The sequence below is a fragment of the Furipterus horrens genome, unplaced genomic scaffold (assembly GCF_987537825.1).
Source record: "Furipterus horrens unplaced genomic scaffold, mFurHor1.1.pri manual_scaffold_6, whole genome shotgun sequence".
Classification (NCBI taxonomy): domain Eukaryota; kingdom Metazoa; phylum Chordata; class Mammalia; order Chiroptera; family Furipteridae; genus Furipterus; species Furipterus horrens.
In genome coordinates this window covers 85,450,431-85,470,925 of record NW_028327176.1, presented here as the reverse complement: position 1 = coordinate 85,470,925, position 20,495 = coordinate 85,450,431, and the positions used below count along the sequence as shown (strand labels likewise).

Below are 20,495 nucleotides of genomic sequence, written 5' to 3'. Positions count from 1 at the left end.
AAGGCAGGGGGCTAAAGGGGTGGGCGAGTTCAGAGGAGCTCAGGCGGCCCTGGGGCCCCTGGGCGACGAAAATGGAGGGCTAGGAGAATACATTGGCCCTGGCGGCCGCGGAGGTCGGCGGGTTGCCCACTAGTGACGCAGGGGGCGGGCCATCTGCAGAGTCCTCCCCGTGAGTTGCGGGCTCCGCCTGTCCTGGCCCTCCAGCCCTGTGCAGCTGCGCCCGGACTTTGGTGCTCCGGCAGTGGGTCTCGGTGAGGCCGCGGCACGGACGCTCGGCCTGGGAGGTGCCGCAGCCCGCAGCATCTGAACGCCTGGGTTCCGTGCTTTGCCTCGTGACTGGAATTTCCGAAGACGTACCTGGCCTGACCTTTAGGAGGTCGCGTCTCAGCTGCGTGTTTGGGGTCCGTCTGGTCGGTTTGTAGGATTCATAGCCTTCTAAGTCAAGAGACGAACCTGCTGGCTGAAGTTCGCTGGATACTTTGCCCCACCCTCCAATAGGAGGCTTCCTATTATTGAGCTCCTTTGAGCCCGCAGTTCAGGACCCGCCACATCGGGAGCACTCAGGACCAGGGCGACCTTCCTACCTTCTTGGATGGAGCACAGCCTCCCCAGTTTTGGGGACACCTTGGGGCGTGGCCTTGGTGAGTGAAACTCGGTTTACTGCTTGCTGGGAAGGAAACCCGGAAACAGGAGGATACTGTCGGGGTGACCCAGACCTTATATCCTGAGACTTTTTGAATCTTGTGTGTCGGGAGGTGGTGGTGAATGAATTTGGATGTGCCTCCTTTATCTCAAAACTGAAAAGGAAACAAGCTGCCTGCCCCACTGGAGGTTTCATGACCATTCAGGGGAGTGGGTAGCCACTTCTGAATTAAGAGTACAACTCACCAAGCAGATACCTGCTCTTCTGAGCCTGAACAGACTCAGTCTTCTGAGGAGATCCTCAGCCCCTAAACCTGAGCAGTGCCAGGGAGCGGCCCCAGAATTGGGGGGCTCATTATACGCTCCAGCTATGTTCCTCCGACAGCTTGGTGGCTGGCTACCTCGCCCTTGGGGCCACTGGAAACCCAGGCCTAACCTGTCCACCACAGAACCCAGACAGGTGGACAGTTCCTCTGAGAATTCAGGGAGTGACTGGGACAGTGCCCCAGAAACCATGGGAGATGTGGGGCCTCCCAGGATGAAGGACTCAGGGGCCTGGAGGAGTTCTGGGGCTGCTCCAGAACCAAGCAGGGAGCCCCAAATTGAGCAACTAAGAAGCAAAAGAGTGGATTCCTTCAAGGGGATCAAGACTAGCACCAGCACTCAAGAGTTTAGAAGACTGGAGGCTGCAGAGGCCATTCCCAAACAAGGGTGGGATCCAGTGGACTCAGGTGGCATCAGGAAATCTGGATTGTCCCCTGAAGAAGGACTGAACCCCCCTGGGCCTGAACTGCCAGTGGAGAAGCCCAGCTGGCGGCAGCGTCAGAAGCTGCTGGGCTGGTTGCGGGGGGAGCCAGCCAGGGGAGCAGGGGCTCCCTCGCAATACCTGGGGCGCCCAGAGGAGTGTCTGCAGATCTCCACCAACCTGACCCTGCACTTGCTGGAGTTACTGGCCTCAGCCCTGCTGTGGCTGTGTTCACGGCCACTGCGGGCAGCCTTGGATGCACTGGGCCTGAGTGGGCCGCTGGGCCTCTGGCTGCATGGCCTGCTGTCCTTCCTGGCTGCCCTGCATGGGCTCCACGCTGTGCTGAGCCTACTTACTGCTCACCCCCTGCACTTCGCCTGCGTCTTTGGTCTTCTGCAGGCCCTGGTGCTGGCTGTCAGCCTCCGGGAGCCCAGTGGGGATGAGGAGGCCACTGACTTGGAGGGTGAGAAGTTGGGGAGGGAGGGTGAGGAACAGAGGGGAGACACAGGAAAGGGGCTGTGACCTCAGAGTGGGGTGTGACCCAGGGCTCTCCCCTCAGTGGGGTGGGAGCAAGAGTGAAGACAGTGTGACCTTTAGGAGGAGAGTAGAAGGCATGACCCAGATTGTAAGCACAGGGACCTCAGGGATGGGGAAGAAACCCCAGAGAATGAGGGCACAGCCCCCACCTCACCCACAGGAGAGAACAGCTGTTCAGGTTTATGGACAGTGGGGGCATGGCTCTTGAATTCACCAGCTGTTGTTATTTTGATTTTACATTTCTCTCACCTTCAGCCCCCTCCCCCCACTTTCACTTTTTAAAGGAAAAAAAAAAATAGTGCGGTGGTGGAGAATAAAGACTAAAGGGTCCTCTCTACCTCTCAAGACACCCCAAGGATAGACAGAACTCCAGCTGGGGTAAGAGGGTGGTTGGGAGACCAAGGATTCCCTTGAATCTTGGGACACCTAGGGAAGAGGGGCTGCTAGGTGGGTGGATTTGGGGTCTGGATGGGGCACACAAGTGACGGAGCTTGCAGGAATGATGTGGGTGTTCCTGGGAGCCAGAGGGAGTGGGGATAGTGCAGGTGGTACTGGCAGGAGGACTGGCTCAGGGGCTGGCAGCCCAGACAGGCAGTGTGGGGAAGCACCAGGAGTTAGGGATTGCCCACTCAGCAATAAATCAATGTATCACACCAAATCCTGAATACACCACTACAAAATGAGTTACTGCTACTCAATTTTCCTTCCTGACACCACCCAGCTCAGGGTTTAGGGGGTAGAAGATTCAGGGGGAGTTTTGAAATTGGAGTGGGATTGATGTCTGGAGATAAACACCAACATGAGATGAGGATTGAAAAATAATCTTTATTACTATTGAAAGGGATTCTTCAGCTTCTCTTCTCCCCCACCACAATCTTAGCTCCCACTGAATCCATCTGGGGACACAGATGAAGCTACAGGTCAGTTACTGGATTGCTTACAGGCCCCTGGTGGGAGGAGGGAGAAAAGAGGATGGAAAGGAAGGAAATCCAGGGAGAGAAGCAAAGTTGCTAGTAATGAGTGGGAGAGAATGCATTCCCTCATTCCTCCCCTGTCAAAGAAGGGGTCTCTGAGGCGTATTTCCCTCCCTGAGTCTAACTCTGCCCCCTTTATCCCCTGCAAACTCAGAAGCCTCTCTTGAGTAGCCCACAGCCCATCCTGGCTCCCTCTGGTGCCATCACAACCTCTGACACAAATGGAGGTCTGAACACAGCCACTCTAATGATGTCAGTCTTTGGTCCTGCCCTCTGGTGACATCACTTGGGTCCCTTTCATCCAGCACCCACAGAAGACTTGGTGAGTTCTAGTTCTCTTCTGTGGGACTTAACCCCCTCACCTTGTTTCCTGGGAGTCAGTAAGAAGGCCTTGGAGTCCAGGCAGGAGGTCAGGGACTGGAATTCCTCCACACACTTCTCAGGAGGGTATGGTGAACGATCTGGAAGGGCACAGCAGGGCCAGGCCCATCAAAACTTCTACTTATATCTGCCCCTGGTGAGGACCTCCTGGAAGCACCCAGCCCTTCCTGGGATGCTGTCACAGGCCCCAGACTGAGGGGCTCTCCTCCCCATCCCATGTTTCCTTCCAACCCACCCTGCCTTGCCTTTTCACTCACTGTAGAGGAGGAAGCGCTGGTAACCCCGGCCCATTTCCTTCAGCATGATTCCACCTGGGCATGAACTGGAGAAGAGCCTGGTCTTCATGTCAGGGCGGCCTGTCAGGATGAGTTGGCAGAAAGTGTGAGGACAGAGATGCAAAACCAAGCAAGCCAAGAGATTTGGGGAGAGGGAGGGCTGGAGAGAACCAACCTTCAGTGCTGAGATCTGCCCTCCCCTCAGTCAGGTAGTAGGTCCATTCCCGGGGCACACAGGACCCATTTTTCCTGCAGAGGTGGTGGTGGCAAGGAGGAAAGACTGAGTGACACCTCCATTACATAGTACTGACCTTTATTTATTCCCTCTTATTCCTTCTTGAAGCCCAGGTCGCCTTAGGTTTCAAGCTACCAAGGGATGGTTAGACCCGTCTTTTTCCAGAGGGGAATTAATAGAACCTTTGAACTCAGGTGGGCCAAGAACCATGGATATGCAAAAGAACCCGGCTCTTTGTGGGTAGGTGCTCACACGTTGGGCAGAGACTACCTACTGGTGCCTCTGCCTTTTTACCACTCACGTGCGAATGGTAGCATTAAGCTGGAGCTGCATTGGGGCAGAGCCCACAGCCATGTTGAAGACAATGTTGTCCACAGGGTCAAAAGTCGCCAATTCCTCCTTGGTGGGAGCTGCCCCTGCAATAAAGAACCACTGGCCCAGGTGGGGCTCTGGGAACTGGAGAGACAAGGGGAGCATAAGAGGGTGGGTCCCACTATAAGGTCCATCCAACCTATTTGTCAGAACAGCAAGACTTAGGTGTGGAGGTATTGGCTGCTTTTTTCCAACTGGGGCTTGAATCCATGACAGGGAGTCATAAAATGACTTTTCCTTTTTGCCTATTCTCAACAACCTGAGTAACCCCTTGCCCCCAATTATACCATGTCTGCACTGATGGCCACAGTACTGATATTTTTTAAACTGCTTGCTTTCACCTTCACAATACTCACATTCTCTTCCTCCCTTCCTTTCCCAGTGTGGCTTCTAGTCATTCTAGGCCACCCACTCAAGTTCCTCAGAGCCCCCACTGGAAGCTTCCCTCATTCTCAGTTCATACCTCTTTCCCATCCACTCCTTGAGTTGTCAGTTGACTGTGCTCAGGGCACTGGTAAATGGAGTTAAGGAGAATGCCATAGAGATAAAGTAGAGCTGCCCAAATTTGGTGGAACATCTTCATGCAGGGTGCTGGTGCTCTTTGTGGAGTGGCTGGTGCCTTAACTCTCTCCCCAGCTGGCTGCTCAGTCCACTCTACTTCCAGCCCCCTTGCCTTGACCTTTGACCCTTTCATCTGCTAATGAGTAACTTCAACCTTGTTTTCCAAATGTGGATTACTTACAGTGTTTTACCCTTCCTCCCCCTCTCCAGATGCAGTCACTCCATAATACACCCTGGCATGCCCAGGGTCTCTTGGAAATTATCAGGAAAGCTGAGCCCTCCAGGTAGAGCCTGTGGTTTTGATCTGAGCTGGATATCTACTGTGTTGTGCAGCATTGAAGAAAGGTGAATTGATTCATTCATTCACTTAAACTGTTGTGAGTCCCAGCTGTTTGCCAGGAAGTGGCTAAGCCCTGGGACATAAAAATGATTAAGACACAGTCCCTGGTCTTGAAGAAGTCAGTCTAAGGAAAACTAGCTGTGTAAACAAATCACTGCAATACAACCTGATTAAGTTAGAGCAGGTATGAACCAGGTGCTGGGACATAGCTGATAGGTGGCTTTTTCTCTTGTTTATAATTGGGGAAACAACATGTACACCAGGAAAAAAGCTTACTGACACTAAGTTCATTCACTCAATGTTTATTAATACAAGTAAAAGACTGTAAAGAGGATAGACATTGGCATCTGGCAGAGGGGGTTCAAATCCTAACTCTACTGCTCATTAGACGATCTCTATGCCTATTTTTTTCATCTATGAGCAAATCATCTCATAGGATTAAGAGATAATGTATATAAAGCCCTTTGTAAAGGCCTACACATGTCCAGTCTAAGGAAGCACTGAAATTGTTGTAAAGTGCTTAGTTTCCCGCAGATAATACGTTCTCAAATAATAGGAGGTAAGGAAAGAACTGTCAAGACAGTCATTGGATAGTTTAGTGCCAAGTGTGTGGAGCAGTTAATGCAATGAAAGGTGTAGCTTCCTAAATCATTTATAACTCAGACTGCCCCCACCCCCACCCCCCAAAAAGTCCTGAAAGATAAGACTTACGATTTAGGGGTATTTGAGGGTTCATTATAGTTCCATTTTTGACACTTTTAATAATAAAAATTTACTGGGCAGTAAGGTAGATGTGCTTGACCCAGATGAATCTGGTAGGCCTGGATTTGACAGTTTACTAGGTGTACTCATTATATGAAGTGAATGTAATAGCTATCTCAGAGGTTGGAAGGCTTTTAAATATGACAGTAAGTAGAACCCTTAGAAAACTGGCTGGCACAGTGTGCTCTCTGAACTCTTAACTGGAACAGTCCTGGCACCTAGGTATAAACAAAGAATCCCAGAAAGGCTGGGCACCAGAGCAGTGATGAGTCTGGCTAGAATAGTAACAGCGCCGCGGAGCCGAGGGTGGGGATGAAAGAGGGCAGTGAAGCAGTAACCCCAGGACCCCGGCCTGTAAAAGACCTTTGGCGGTCTCTTCAGTTCCCTACGGTCAGTTTGTGTTTCGGTCAGGTCGGACTTCTTTTGTTCCCAAACTCGGGGGCGCCCCCACCCCTTTTTCTCTGACAAAAATTCTGGAAGGTAGTCAATCCTTAGCTTCTCAAAACCGTGGCGTGTCTTTCGACCATACACCGCCAGTGAGGAACATGGCGCCCAAACTCCGCAAAACGCCCGCAGGACAAAACCAAGATTAGACCTAACCACGCGACCGCACGCAAGACAGCTCGTGAACCAGTCCCAACCGTCAAAGAAGGGCGACTTCCGGAGGCACGGAAGGACTGGAGCAGCAAAGGCGAGAGTGAGCTGAAAACGGCATTTTAGGTGGCCAGGACAGTGCCGCCTCAAAGTCTCTGGCAGCTAAGACCTCAGTACAGATTAATGAGGCGCAATTCCCAGTCCCGAAATTCCAAGATCCATACAACCGTCCAAAGCCTCTTCAGGGAGTCATGGTCTCATCTGCTAATTTTTTTTCAGGCATTTATAGTGGCCACCTCAATCTCCTATTGCACAAGCTCACACACAGAAATAAACCTCGCCAACTAGGGTGGGGCGGTGTCTGTGTACGCATGCGTAATGCGACGCACGCAGACGCAGTACAGTCCCCTGAGCTACGGCAGCAGCAGCGGTTCCTCGGGGTGATCGGCTCCCTCCCATCTAGGCCGGCCCCATCCCATCTCGCCCGCAGGAACTCATTGGGGCCGCAGACTTTCTTGTCGTGCCCCACAAAACTGAAGCTTGGGAACCTGGGGGGAGCCGGAAGTTCCGCCTCACGATCTCCAAATACTGTCGGGAAAACGGAAGTGGCCTTCGGAGGCAGGTTGGAGGTGACCGGAAGTGACGGCACCGTGGGGGAGTCATGGGTGGAGCCGCAGGGTAGTGGTGTGTGTAGTTGGTGTGTACTGATTGCGACGCTCTGCTGGATCCCCGAAAGAAGGCAGAAGAGGGGGGCAGTCAGCTAGCCGGCCTGGCCCCCCGTGAGTGTCCGTTATTTTTGGTCTCTCGTGACTTAGGCGGGCTTAGTGGTTGTGTTGTGTCCCACGTGCGCGAAATCATTTTCTCGGCAGTGTAGTGCGACTGCTACCGCTGCTTCTCGCGTTTTCCCAGGGTTTCTGGGGCCTTTATCGCAATCGATGATGACGCTGGAATTGTGCTTCCTTCCTTCCTTGCTTCCTAGCCCGACTTGCCCGCTCTTGTGATTGGCATCGTGGAGCCCCTCCCACCTCCCGTCGCCTAGCTTCCTTGGCCGTCTGTCTTCTGCCCTTTGCATTTCTTTCCGGGTGCCCCGGAATCAGAAGGGGGATGGGGGCGGTGTGAGTGTGTGCTTGTGTGGGAGAAACCCTTTAGGTATTGGGGCGGAGACTTGGGCAGGGGAGGCTTCTGGGTATATAAAACCTGCTCTGGGAACAGCGGGCCTCTCCCTCCATTCTTCCTTAGAAAGCTGTAGGCCATGGAGCCCAGTAATAGTACCAGTACCACTGTGGAGGAGCCTGACAACCTGGAGGTGCTGGTGAAGACCCTGGACTCTCAGACTCGGACCTTTATTGTGGGGGCCCAGGTGAGACCCCAGTACTTCCGGAAGACATCCATTAACTCTTCCTCTTGTAGGCCTCTTGGTCTGGGAGATGATTTGTTGGTCCTCAACTTTTGTTTTATTGATTCCTTTGTTCATGCTCTAGTCAGGACATTTTCTGATATTTCTTGCTGAGTGAGAAGGAATTGCTTCTATTGAATGGGGTAGATTTTGTTCTGCCTTTCTCCATCTCAGTAGAACCCATTGCAGAGGGGAGTATGTAGGAAGGGCGGAATCTTTATGCTATCATCATGAGTGAATCCTAGCCCAAAGGGGTAGACATGGCTCCTGCCTTTGGGAGGGGAAAACAGAACACAGACCCCAAACACAAGTGTCTTTTAAGACAAAAATTGGTCAGCTCTGTACTGTATTTTTAAAGCTGATAAGTTAGAGCTAGTAATGTAGGTAGAGGCCTAATAGACCGGTGAGTGGAATTACTAATATTTGTGGCATAATTTGAATCTCTTGAGCTTGACAGCATGGACACAGCTATGTCATTATTCCTGGGAGCAAAAATTGTGAGAGGTTGGTCTGTGGTTTTTAAAATATGATATTACATAATATTTCAGAAAACCATAGAGGCTTTTGTGACTACATATATGTAAACAGCCTGAATGTTCCCAAGAGTTGGTTGTCTAGTTAAGAAAAAGTTTTCTTTTTTGCATCCTTCTCTCTTCTTGGTTGAGTGTTCCTTCCTTAACCTGATTGTCCACCCCATCTTTCTTGTCATTACTTTTATCTTTGAGACTGTAGTTGTATCATTTTGGTTTAGGGAGCCGTCACTGGTATCTTTAGATGCACATTCCCTTGGGAACAAGGCAAGAGGAGTAAAGGGAATATCACTTGGCTTTTCTGTTCCTCAGCCATGTAATTTTCTCCTAGGCCTAGAATTGAACTTTGTTATGCTTATCGTCAGTATTTTGACAAGAATTGTCTTAGTTTGAAGCTTTGCAAAGTAATTACCTCACAATTAAGACAAGTGATTTTATGATGGATGGTTTTTACCCCTCACCTCCATAAGTCATTTGTCTCTCTTTTGTCCTTTCTCTTTTCTCCATTTGTTAATACCTATTTGTGTCCCTTTTGCAGATGAATGTAAAGGAATTTAAGGAGCACATTGCTGCCTCTGTCAGCATCCCCTCTGAGAAACAACGTCTCATCTACCAGGGACGAGTTCTGCAGGATGATAAGAAGCTCCAGGAATACAGTAAGGGGGTTGGGGGGCCAATTTAGAGTTTGAGGCAGTTGTCCAGAGGGATGAGCTGAAATTATGGGTTTACCTGATTAAAGAATGTTTCGGTAGGTATCTTTTTCTTTTTTTCTTGCAGATGTTGGGGGAAAGGTTATCCACCTGGTGGAACGTGCTCCTCCTCAGACTCAGCTCCCTTCTGGGGCATCTTCTGGGACAGGGTCTGCCTCAGCTACCCATGGTGGGGGACCCACACTTGGTACTCGGGGTCCTGGGGCCTCTGTTCATGACCGGAATGCCAACAGCTATGTTATGGTTGGAACCTTCAATCTTCCTGTAAGCTTACATTTCACATGGGATAATTTTTGTGGGGAAGGATAATTTTGGTTATGGTAGCAACTGAGAGAGCTCAGTATTTAGATTGGGTTTGGAAGGCCTTATGGTTTACTAATGGCCTCAGTCTTGAGAAGAGACAGGGTGGGTCTCCAGAGAATAAGTTGACAATATGGGGCCTTAGTATTTGGCTTCTCCCAGAGCAACTTCTTACCTTTTCCCTAGAGTGATGGCTCTGCTGTGGATGTTCACATCAACATGGAACAGGCCCCGATTCAGGTATCATGGGGTCTGGGAAGGTCAGGGAAGGAGATCTGGGAGAAGGAGTCATCCATGAGGTGGGGTTGGACTTGGCTCAGGTGATGCTGGGAACTGCTTCAATAGACTTTGGAGCTCGTGCCTACATCTCAGACCTGCCCTGACCTTCTCTCTCTTATTGTAGAGTGAACCCCGAGTACGGCTGGTGATGGCTCAGCACATGATCAGGGATATACAGACGTTACTATCCCGGATGGAGGTAAGTGGTCTTTCTCTCTCTCCCTATCCTCCCTACCCACTTTCTCAGCCTGGGGGTGAAGGCATGACTGGCCACGTTCACAGGATGCTTCCTTCCTAATCTGAGTCTCCTTTCTGCAGTCTTTATTCTTTGGACAGATAAAGTATCTATAGTATCTATGTGAGGCTGTCTTGTCCCTGCTAAACCTCTTAGTGTCCAGTATCTGGGAAGTTTGTTTCAGACTTGTCAGATAACTCTCATGGCATCTTTTTTTTTTTTTTTTTTTTTTAAGATTTTATTTAGTTTTAGAGAGAGGGGAAGGGAGGGGGAGAAACATTGATGTGAAAGAGACATTGACTTGCTGCCTCTCGTATTCTGTACATGCCCTGACCCGGGGCTGAACCCGCAACCTGGGCATGTACCCGGACTGGAATTGGACTGGTGACCTTTTTCTTTTAAGGGATGATGCCCAGCCTACTGAGCCACACCAGTCAGGGCTTGTGGCATCTCTTTCCAATTAAAGAGGACTTTCGTGCCTTTTTTTCTTTTTTTTTAAAATTGATTTCAGAGAGAGAGAAACATTGATTTTTTTATTCTACTTATTTGTGTATTCATTGGTTGATTATTGTACGTGCCCTGACCGTGGATCAAACCCACAACCTTGGTGTGTTGTGACAATGCTCTAATCAACTGAGCTACCTGGCCAGGGCTTGATGCTTTTTAAAAACTTCTTGATACTTGGTACTGGTATGTCTTGATTTCATTAGTTTGTGTTGTGTCTGTGACCTATGGCCTTTCCTTCTCTTGTGGAGGTTAGGAAGCCACAGTTTCTACCTTTTTTTAAAAAAAAAGAATATTTTATTTATTTATTTATTTATTTACTTATTTATTTCAGAGAGAAGGGAAGGAAGGGAGAAAGAGAGGGAAAGAAACATCAGTGTGTGGTTGCCTCTTGTGCACCCCCAACTGGGGACCTGGCCTGCAACCCAGGCATGTGTCCTGACTGGGAATCGAACCAGCGACCCTTTGATTCACAAGCCAGCGCTCAATCCACTGAGCCACACCAGCGAGGGCATTCCATTTTTTTGTTAGTAATTCATTTATTTACAAGAATTTCAGGTATTTATTGTGTACCTAATTTGCATAAGTCATTCTTGTTGCTAGGGAGTCGAAGATACAGATGCAAAGCCTTGTCTTCAGTGAGCCTAGTTAGAGCACCTTGTCCACTTGGTCTCTTGACCTGAGTAGTCCTCTGCAGCAGTCTCATCCTGACTTCGGTATCCTTACTCTCCCCTACTTTCAGTGTCGAGGGGGGTCCCAAGCACAGCATCAGCCACCTGCACAGGCACCGACTGTGGCCCCAGAGCCAGTAGCCTTGAGCTCTCAGACATCAGAACCAGTTGAAAGCGAAGTGTCTCCTCGGGAGCCCATGGAGGCGGAAGAAGTGGAGGAGCATGCCCCTCCTGGCCCAGCCCCAGCGGGCCCAACACCTGCCCCAGAGACAAATGCACCCAAGTGAGAGAGGGAGGGCACCTTTGGGAGGTGGGTTTGGGATCCTTAGTGAATGATGAGGACCAGAAGAGGTGTGATGGGGAAGGAAGGATTGCTTGGAGGTCTTATGTGAAGGGTTAGTGTTGAGGGCATGGAAAGGCTCTGGGGTAAGTGAGGGAGGTTAGGACTGGCAGCTGAGCTGCACTGCTCTCCCCGGGGCAAGGAAAACCAAATGGTGCTTCCTAATCAAGTTCTTTCCTGTGAGTTCACAGAGATCCCATCTCTTTTATTAGTGTCTCACCATTGTATTGTAGATGCAGGTTTGTGATGGGGTAGAGGGTGGAAGCAGTTTATATTCTCTCTGTCTTCCCATGGGTGGGGGTAAAGAACAGGTTCCAGGAAGGGATTGGGCTAGGGTTCTGGGAGGTCAGGGAGAGGTGGCAGATGTGGTCCCTGGCAACTGTGAACTGTGAGGTTGGGCAGCTGAGGAAGGCCTTGGCTTACTGCCTCTTGGGGTTGCTTACAGCCACCCTTCCCCCGCGGAGTACGTCGAGGTGCTCCAGGAGCTCCAGCGGCTTGAGAGTCGCCTTCATCCCTTTCTGCAGCGCTACTATGAGGTTCTGGGCGCCGCTGCCAGTACAGACTACAACAATAATGTGAGCCTGCCCACCCCCTCACTCTAGTTCTCCCCAAATGGAATAGGCTGACTAAAAAAGTTATTGTCTGCAAGGTGATGATTTCTCCCTAGAGTTATAAGTAAGTGACTTTTTTTCTCCTTTTCAGGACAGGCGATAATCTATGCAATATTCACTGTCTTTGCACCCCTCAGTCCTCTGAGTACTTAGCAAGTTTATAAAGTGAGATTAGTAGATAATGATTTATTGGTTAATGGCAAATTTTTTATGTGTATACAGTAGAATTTTGCAAAGCTTTGGTCTATGCAGGAGCTTCCAAGACTACACCTAAAGGGTTAGAGGATGTGATATTTTCAGAAGGTGGTGTTGCTTTGGTTAGTGAGGTGGATCTCAGCCAGATATTTTCTGCCTTTTTGTGTGTTTCTAACCCCCCCCTGCCTTTCTGTGTTTGGCTTGGGGCTACAGCAAGAGGGTCGTGAAGAGGACCAGCGCTTGATCAATCTGGTGGGAGAGAGCCTGCGGCTGCTAGGCAACACCTTTGTGGCACTGTCCGATCTGCGCTGCAATTTGTCCTGTGCGCCCCCGAGACATCTGCATGTAGTCCGGCCTATGTCTCACTACACCACCCCCATGGTGCTCCAACAAGCAGCCATCCCCATCCAGGTTGGTGGGGGTGAGCCTGGCCTGAGGAAGAGTGGAAGACTGTTGGTGGAATGACCCAGGGTGGCTATTGTCCTTGAAGGAGGTTAGAAGGGCAGGAGGCTTTGGAAACACGTAGTGACGAAGGGTTGGGAAGACTTTAGAAGCATGCCATGGGGTAGTACTGATTTCTGCTCCACTCATCTTATCCAGATCAACGTGGGGACCACTGTGACCATGACTGGGAATGGGACTCGATCCCCCCCGACTCACAGTGCAGAGGCATCTCCTGCTGGTCCTGGACAGGCCTCATCCCTGGCTCCCTCTTCTGCCACCGTCGATTCAACTGAGGGGGTGCCTCCCCCAGGGCCAGCTCCTGCACCATCCACCAGCCATCCGAGGGTTATACGGATTTCCCACCAGAGCGTGGAACCCGTGGTCATGATGCACATGAACATTCAAGGTGGGTTAGGATCAGTAGAGAAGAGCAGCACGATGAGGGGAGGGGTTGGTGCTGAGGTGTGAGGGTGGTAAGGGAGAGGCTGCTGGTGGTAGCCGAGGGACCAGAACTGGAGCTTTAGTTGGTGTGTGTGTGTGGCTGGGAGTAGCAGGGATTGCTTGTTCTTGGAGGTTTGTTTACATAAGGAAGGGAGCATCTCTTGTCTAGATGGAGGAAAAGGGAGGCAGGCATTCTGGGTAGGGATAAAGGGCCTGAAGGACATCAGTTTCAGGAGGATACGGTCAGGCCATGGCCCCACGTCTCTCAGGGCCACTCTCTCTGTCTCCCCACCCAGATTCTGGCACGCAGCCTGGTGGAGTTCCGAGTGCTCCTACTGGCCCTCTAGGACCCCCTGGTCATGGCCAGACCCTGGGTAAGAGTGAGAGTGTCAGAGCAGGCTGAACTCTGGGTAGAGAAGGGGTAGAGCCGATTGGGTGGGTTGAAGGGGTCCAGGTTCAAGGCTACATCAGACCCGCCCCCCAGGCTCCACCCTCATCCAGCTGCCCTCCCTGTCCCCTGAGTTCATGCACGCCGTCGCCCACCAGATCACTCATCAGGCCATGGTGGCAGCTGTTGCCTCCGCGGCCGCAGGTAATGGCCTGGAAGGGGAAGCCTGGGAGGGGGCCAAGGTCCATGGTGGCGGGTGCTGTCAGCTGGGGGGCATGGGCCTAGCCCTCAGCCCTCTTTGGTCTCTCCCCTGTGCTATGCACAGGACAGCAGGTGCCAGGCTTCCCAACAGCTCCGACCCGGGTGGTGATTGCCCGGCCCACCCCTCCACAGGCTCGGCCTTCCCATCCTGGGGGGCCCCCAGTCTCGGGGACTCTGGTGAGTAAAGGTGGGAGAGTTTTGATGGGGAGGTGTCTGGGGAGGGAGTCCTGTGGTGGGGCATAGAAAGGGCAGGGCTGAAAGCCTCCCGCTCTCAGCAGGGTGCTGGTCTGGGTACCAATGCGTCTTTGGCCCAGATGGTGAGCGGCCTTGTGGGTCAGCTTCTTATGCAGCCTGTCCTTGTGGGTGAGTCCTTGTTTTTCCCTGCCTCAAACTTAAGAGATTTCTGTGGTTCTGAAGGCTTATCCTCCCTCTCTCTTGACCTCCTCATGGATGCTTCCCAGTTCTTATCTCAGTCCCTTTGTTCTTGCCTTCCTGCTGGAAGACCAGAATGGAGATTTTCAGCTTGCTTTTTTCGGTCCCTACAGCTCAGGGGACCCCAGGAATGGCTCCACCTCCAGCCCCTGCCACTGCATCAGCCAGTGCTGGCACCACCAACACAGCTACCACAGCTGGCCCTGCTCCTGGGGGACCCACCCAGCCCCCTCCCCCTCAACCCTCCACCTCTGATCTGCAGTTCTCTCAGCTCCTGGGTAACCTCCTGGGGCCTGCAGGGCCAGGCACTGGAGGACCTGGCATGGCTTCTCCCACTATCACGGTAGCAATGCCTGGTGTCCCTGCCTTTCTTCAGGGCATGACTGACTTCTTGCAGGTGAGTGAGTGGCTTTTTCTTTGCCCTTCCTCTCCTTGCCTAGCCAGGCATTGGTGCCTTGTTGCCATTATATTGCCATGGCTGTGGCCCCTAGTGGTATGGCAGTGGAAAGGAACACTGGGAATCCATTGACTCTGAACCCCCATTTTCCTCATTTGTGTCACTGCTCTGACCTTACTCATTCAGAGGGAGAGAGGTGGCTGCTTGGCCTAACTGCTGTTCAGTAACTACCCATGCATATTTTGCTGTAAGGAGTCTGGACCAGAGTAGAGCTCCTCATCTTCCAAACCCCTCTGGTTCATACCCTCCTGATCCATTCTATGTTCTTGTCTCCATTCTAATCACATCTCTTTTTTGTTTTTTTCTGTCTTCCAGGCATCACAGACAGCCTCTCCACCCCCTCCACCACCCCCACCTCCACCTCTGGCCCCAGAGCAGCAGACCACGCCCCCACCAGGGTCCCCCTCTGGTGGCACAGGGAGTCCTGGAGGCCTGGGTCCTGAAAGCCTATCACCAGAGTTTTTTACCTCAGTGGTGCAGGGTGTGCTGAGCTCTCTGCTGGGCTCCCTGGGGGCTCGGGCCGGCAGCAGTGAGAGCATCGCCGCTTTCATACAGCGCCTTAGTGGGTCCAGCAACATTTTTGAGCCTGGGGCTGATGGCGCTCTTGGTGAGTAGTGGGGGTGCCTTGGCCTTCTTTAAGAAAGGGCAGCCAGGGGAAGGTAGAATACCTGTGCTTAGGGAAATTGCCAAGGTGGGATGAGGGTTATGGTCTGGGGGTGGGTGAGCTGGTGAGGTGGTAAAGACCACTGCTAACTTCTGCCCCTCTCCACAGGATTCTTTGGGGCCCTGCTCTCACTTCTGTGCCAGAACTTTTCTATGGTGGATGTGGTGATGCTTCTCCATGGGCATTTCCAGCCACTGCAGCGGCTCCAGCCCCAGCTGCGGTCCTTCTTCCACCAGCACTACCTGGGTGGCCAGGAGCCCACACCTGGTAACATACGGGTAAATGAAGAGCTTGGCCCCAGAGTTGTCTTCTCTTCACTTTTAGTTCACGGCCATACCAGCCTGAATGCGCCCGATCTTGTCTGATCCTTTTCACTTTTAAGTCCTCATTCCTAACTCTGTGTATCTGTCACCAAGACCTATGACTGTCCCAGCCCAAGAAGCCCTGCACTTTGGGGTGGAGGGGGACATGTCTTGAGGGCTGGGCCTTGAATCTAAACCTGTGTTGTCTGTTCTCCTCCCTCTCCCCTTGTAGATGGCAACCCACACATTGATCACTGGACTAGAAGAATATGTTCGAGAGAGTTTTGTGAGTAACCCTTCCCCATCCCGTCCTCTCCTGGGTCTGGTAGGATAGCTTCTGTTCCTCCTATCTCCCCCTTGACGCCTAGTGTCTTGGGGTTCCCGAGTTTTGGGTCTCTTATGTGTTTTGTCTCTTATTAGTCTTTGGTGCAAGTTCAGCCAGGTGTGGACATCATCCGGACAAATCTGGAATTTCTCCAAGAGCAGTTTAATAGCATTGCTGCTCATGTTCTGCACTGCACAGGTCAGGGCCAGCTGGGTCAGGGTGAGTGGGGCATGTTGGGTGTTGGCTGTGCAGGGCTGCAACTCCCTCCTGTGTCTTGCCCCATAGATAGTGGATTTGGGGCCCGTTTGCTGGAGTTGTGTAACCAGGGCCTGTTTGAATGCCTTGCTCTGAACCTGCACTGCTTGGGGGGCCAGCAGATGGAGCTAGCTGCTGTCATCAATGGCCGGATTGTAAGCACCACCCAGCCCCAGATCCCCAGCCTTTTGTTGCATCAGGGTTCCATTCTCTTTGGTATCCTGCAGTTTTCATTTTTCTTTTCCAAACTGCCATTCTTTATCCTTTGATACCTTTCAAAAGTTGGTTGAGCTTTTTGTGTTTGAGTCTGCTCTCTGCCCCTCAGCGTCGTATGTCTCGTGGGGTGAACCCGTCCTTGGTGAGCTGGCTGACCACTATGATGGGACTGAGGCTTCAGGTGGTCCTGGAACACATGCCTGTAGGTCCCGATGCCATCCTCAGATATGTTCGCAGGGTTGGTGATCCGCCCCCACAGGTAAAGGACCTGATGATGGGCTGTGGAATCGGGACTTGAGGGAACTGGAGAGATTTAAAAGAGCCTTTTGTATTCTCTTCTTCTGTTCAATGTCATAGCCACTTTCTGAGGAGCCAATGGAAGTTCAGGGATCAGAGAGAACTTCCCCTGAGCCTCAGGTACCAGGTTGAGGGGCCAGATAAATCAGAGTGGAGAGGTGGGGGTGGAGGGTTTTCATGGCCAAGAATTCTGAATCTGCCTGTTATATCTGGCTCCCAGCGGGAGAATGCTTCCCCAGCCCCTGGAACAACAGCAGAAGAGGCTATGTCCCGAGGTCCACCTCCTGCCCCTGAGGGGGGCTCCCAAGACGAACAGGATGGAGCTTCAGCTGAGGCAGAACCTTGGGCAGCTGCAGTCCCCCCAGTAAGTGTCAGGTAATCGGTGGGCCAAGACAACTGAAAGTTGTGGCAATTACTTTTTTTTTTTTTAAGTTTATTTATTATTATGTTCTTAACAGTAGTCCCAATTGTTTTTCCATTTGCTCCCCTCTGCCCAGTACCCACCTTCCCTCCAGCAATCCCATCCCCCTTAGTTCATCTCCATGGGTCATGCATATAAATTCTTTGGCTTCACCCTTTCCTGTATTATTCTTAACTTCCCCTGTCTATTTTGTACCAACCAATTATGCTTCTTAGTCCCTGCATCATTTCCCCATTTCTCCCCCCTCCCCCTCCCAGCTGATAACCCTCCAAATGATTCCCACATGATTCTGTTCCTGTTCTGGTTTGCTTAGGATTTTGTTTTTATTTTTTAGATTCAGTTGTTGATAGTTGTGAGTTTGCTGTGATTTTAGTGTTCATAGTTTTGATCTTCTTTTTCTTAAGTAAGTCCTTTTGACATTTCATATAATAATGGCGTGGTGATGATGAACTCCTTCAGCTTTATCTTGTCTGGAAGCACTTTGCCCTTCCATTCTAAATGATAGCTTTGCTGGATAGAGTAATCTTGGTTGTAGGTCCTTGCTTTTCGTCACATTGAATGCTTCTTGCCATTCCCTTCTTGCCTGCAAAGTTTCTTTTGAGAAGTCAGCTGATAGTCTTATAGGAATCCCTTTGTAGGTAACTGCCTTCTTTTCTCTTGCTGCTTTTAAGATTCTCTCTGTATCTTTAACCTTTGGCATTTTAATGATGATGTGTCTTGGTGTGGTTCTCTTTGGGTCTAGCTTTTTTGGGATACTCTGTGCTTCCTGGACTTGTATGTCTATTTCCTTCACCAAACTTGGGAAGTTTTCCTTCATTATTTTTTCACATAACCTTTTGACATCTTGCTCTTCCTCTTCTTCTGGCACCCCTAAGATTCAGATGTTGGCATATTTAACGTTGTCTCAGAGGTTCCTAAGCCTCTCCTCATTTTTTTAAATTCTTGTTTCTTCATTTTGTACTGGTTTACTATTTTTTTCTTCCTTATGTTCCAAATCACTGATTTGAACCCTGGTTTACTTCCCTTCACCATTGGTTTTGTATGGATTTTCCTTCATTTCATTTAGCATAGCCTTCTCTTTCCTTACATGTTTGCTGTACTCAAGCATATTTGTCAAGCCTGTGAGCATCTTTATCACCAGTGTTTTGAACTCTGTTAGGTTGGCTGCTTCCCACTGGAACTTGATCCATTCCCTCTTTTGGCCCATACTTCTCTGTCTCCTCATTTGGACAGGCTCCTGTGTTTGTTTGCCTCTGTGTCTTAGGTAGAACTGTTGTTCCTGTGATGTTTTAAGGGGTGGAAACTTAAGTATTTTTCTTCTGTACCGGTGACTCATTTCACCACGTTGTGGCCCTGTTTGTGGGGGAGGGGTCTGAGAGGAAGCAGTGCCACCCGCTCAGCACTCGCCCCTCTTCCAGGCACTTCTCCCACTTCGTACGGCACTGGCATCCTTCTAGCCGTTGCCCTGGCTGTCGTACCCAGAGTGGGTGGGTCTGTGGATGTTCTAGGGCTGTGGGGGCCCTTTAAGCAAGCAGACTCTACTGAGATACTGTTAGTTTCTTTCTCCACCCCAGCCCCCACTGGTTTGCACAGTCAGAAGCAATGAGGCTTTATTTTCCGTCATTGGAACCATAAGCTGTGTGGTATGGTGTGGTGCTGGGAGCGGTCCCCAGGTGTCCCTCCCTACTTTTTAAAACGTGTTACTGCACTTTCTGCCGGCCTGCTGCTGCCACCACCACACTGTGTCGTCTCTGCCCTAGCTCCGTCTGTCCTACCTGTCTGGATGAGTATTTCTCCTTTATATCTTTGTTTGTTGGACTTCCATGCAGCCCAATTTTCTGGAACTTCTGATTGTCTCTAGTTTGAGGTAGTTGTATTCCTTCTTGGTTGTGGAGGGGGAGATGCAGTGTATCTGTCTAGGCCTCCATCTTGGCCAGAAGTCATGGCAGTTACTTTCTAATAATTTTTTGTTCCCCAGGAATGGGTCCCTATTATCCAGCAGGACATTCAGAGCCAGCGGAAGGTGAAACCGCAGCCTCCCCTGAGTGATGCCTACCTCAGTGGTATGCCTGCCAAGAGACGCAAGGTTGGTTTGTCTCTTCTCTGAGGATCCTTCGTTATGCAAATTCCCATCATGTGAAGAATCAAACTGAGCTGGATGGAATTTTTCCTAGCTTAGCCTCCTCATTTAATTGAAGAAACCTCTCTGGAACTCATGATTTGCTCATGGTTGCCCCATCAGTCTGTCAGTAGGCCTGTCATCCCTCAGCTGCCTAATCCCCACATGACTAGGGCTGTTTCCCTATGGTGGGCTTCCTCTTGTGGACCAGCTAGTTTTGAATGCTGATGGCCCATCTTGCTCCTCTTGTTTTGAAGACCAAGTCCAGGACATTCAAATGCCGTTTTTGACTAGAGCCAAACAAAATCAGGAAGGCATTTTTTTGCTGTTAAAACCACATGTGGACTGTTTCCCTTCTTTCCCCTAGTGTGGAGACTGGTTGACTCATGGAAAGGGTGAGCTGGGTGGTGGCACTGGATCTGACGTTGATCGTCTTTTCCCTCCCAACCCCCTGTCTCCCAGACGATGCAGGGTGAGGGTCCCCAGCTGCTTCTTTCAGAGGCCGTGAGCCGGGCAGCTAAGGCAGCCGGAGCTCGGCCCCTGACGAGCCCAGAGAGCCTGAGCCAGGACCTGGAAGCACCAGAGGTTCAGGAGAGCTACAGGCAGCAGGTGTCCCCACCTTGAAGCAGACTAGGGATGGTCTAGTGGGAGGGGTTGGGTTAGGGCCCTCTCTTCCCCAGATCCCTTCAGAGATGAACTGTTTAGTCTGGGGCTACCACTTGATATTTTTAAGACGTTTTTCTCTAGAGGCATCGGGAAAGCTCTTTGATGCCTTATTGGGCTGACAGTATGTGGCTGGTGGGGAAGTGTTAGCTCCGTTAGCTCCCAAGGGATGGCCTTGTGTGCTTGCTGGGATCCCAGGGGCTTGGCCAATGCTCCTCCAACCTGCTTGTTTCTTTCTAGCTCCGGGCTGATCTACAGAGACGACTGCAGGAAGACCCCAACTACAGTCCCCAGCGCTTCCCTAATGCCCACCGGGCCTTTGCTGAGGATCCCTAGCTCCTTGCCCCACCCTCATCAGGGGACCATTTCCCGTCTTCCTTTACAGTATTTAAGAAATAAAAGTCAGATTTTCCTGGCTCTTGTCTCTAAATTGTCTTAATAAGTAATTTAAACTTAATCTTCTGAATTTTGACTTTTAAAATTGAATCCCTAGGAAACCCAGCTGTTTATCAGACAACTTTGGGCAGTTGCCCATTTGTAATTTTTCATGCAGAAGCATTCTGCATATAAATAAGATCCAAGTTCTGAAATGGAAGGAACCTGGTTTCAGGTACATGCTAG

The 20,495-nt window shown here is 50.8% G+C and overlaps 3 protein-coding genes across 16 annotated transcripts; 2 read left to right on the top strand and 1 right to left on the bottom strand.

Moving 5' to 3' along the window:
* The first annotated feature begins 172 nt into the window (after positions 1–172).
* Positions 173–2,607, top strand: CUNH6orf47 (chromosome unknown C6orf47 homolog). Its single transcript, XM_090282089.1, has one exon. It carries the CDS (start codon positions 776–778, stop codon positions 1,907–1,909), a length of 1,134 nt encoding a protein of 377 aa, XP_090138215.1. The 5' UTR covers positions 173–775; the 3' UTR covers positions 1,910–2,607.
* Positions 2,608–2,729: 122 nt separating this feature from the next.
* On the bottom strand, positions 2,730–4,827 carry APOM (apolipoprotein M). The gene is made up of 6 exons (XM_090282090.1): positions 4,625–4,827; positions 4,091–4,245; positions 3,730–3,803; positions 3,537–3,635; positions 3,261–3,359; positions 2,730–2,871 (listed from the first exon to the last, which is right to left on the bottom strand). Exons 1-6 carry the CDS (start codon positions 4,742–4,744, stop codon positions 2,846–2,848), a joined length of 573 nt encoding a protein of 190 aa, XP_090138216.1. The 5' UTR covers positions 4,745–4,827; the 3' UTR covers positions 2,730–2,845.
* A 2,029-nt stretch (positions 4,828–6,856) lies between these two features.
* On the top strand, positions 6,857–20,291 carry BAG6 (BAG cochaperone 6). 14 transcript variants are annotated; one of them, XM_090282075.1, is made up of 26 exons: positions 6,857–7,036; positions 7,658–7,778; positions 8,883–9,000; positions 9,122–9,318; positions 9,541–9,594; positions 9,758–9,832; positions 11,115–11,326; positions 11,829–11,958; positions 12,403–12,600; positions 12,790–13,039; positions 13,371–13,448; positions 13,559–13,666; positions 13,788–13,900; positions 13,999–14,086; positions 14,269–14,552; positions 14,928–15,219; positions 15,385–15,554; positions 15,811–15,864; positions 15,999–16,101; positions 16,189–16,313; positions 16,484–16,633; positions 16,732–16,791; positions 16,892–17,035; positions 19,071–19,178; positions 19,674–19,820; positions 20,115–20,291. In XM_090282075.1, the coding sequence occupies exons 2-26, from the start codon at positions 7,671–7,673 to the stop codon at positions 20,208–20,210; spliced, it is 3,462 nt and encodes a 1,153-aa protein (XP_090138201.1). In that variant the 5' UTR covers positions 6,857–7,036; positions 7,658–7,670; the 3' UTR covers positions 20,211–20,291. The 14 variants fall into 14 exon arrangements, with proteins under 14 accessions (XP_090138201.1, XP_090138204.1, XP_090138202.1 ...); XM_090282078.1 differs by having other exon boundaries at positions 6,857–7,040; XM_090282076.1 differs by having other exon boundaries at positions 6,857–7,047.
* The last annotated feature ends 204 nt before the right edge of the window (positions 20,292–20,495 follow it).

What these genes read in the sequence shown, in the direction of transcription:
- APOM (XM_090282090.1), bottom strand. Translation starts at nt 4,744, where the DNA reads ATGAAGATGTTCCACCAAATTTGGGCAGCTCTACTTTATCTCTATGGC. An exon ending in CTTAATGCTACCATTCGCAC is followed by an intron (nt 3,804 to 4,090) that starts GTGAGTGGTAAA and finishes CCACCTCTGCAG; the next exon opens with GAAAAATGGGTCCTGTGTGC. An exon ending in CCAGCGCTTCCTCCTCTACA is followed by an intron (nt 3,360 to 3,536) that starts GTGAGTGAAAAG and finishes GTGCCCTTCCAG; the next exon opens with ATCGTTCACCATACCCTCCT.
- BAG6 (XM_090282075.1), top strand. Translation starts at nt 7,671, where the DNA reads ATGGAGCCCAGTAATAGTACCAGTACCACTGTGGAGGAGCCTGACAAC. An exon ending in CCTTTATTGTGGGGGCCCAG is followed by an intron (nt 7,779 to 8,882) that starts GTGAGACCCCAG and finishes TCCCTTTTGCAG; the next exon opens with ATGAATGTAAAGGAATTTAA. An exon ending in TCATGTTCTGCACTGCACAG is followed by an intron (nt 16,102 to 16,188) that starts GTCAGGGCCAGC and finishes CTTGCCCCATAG; the next exon opens with ATAGTGGATTTGGGGCCCGT.
- CUNH6orf47 (XM_090282089.1), top strand. Translation starts at nt 776, where the DNA reads ATGTGCCTCCTTTATCTCAAAACTGAAAAGGAAACAAGCTGCCTGCCC.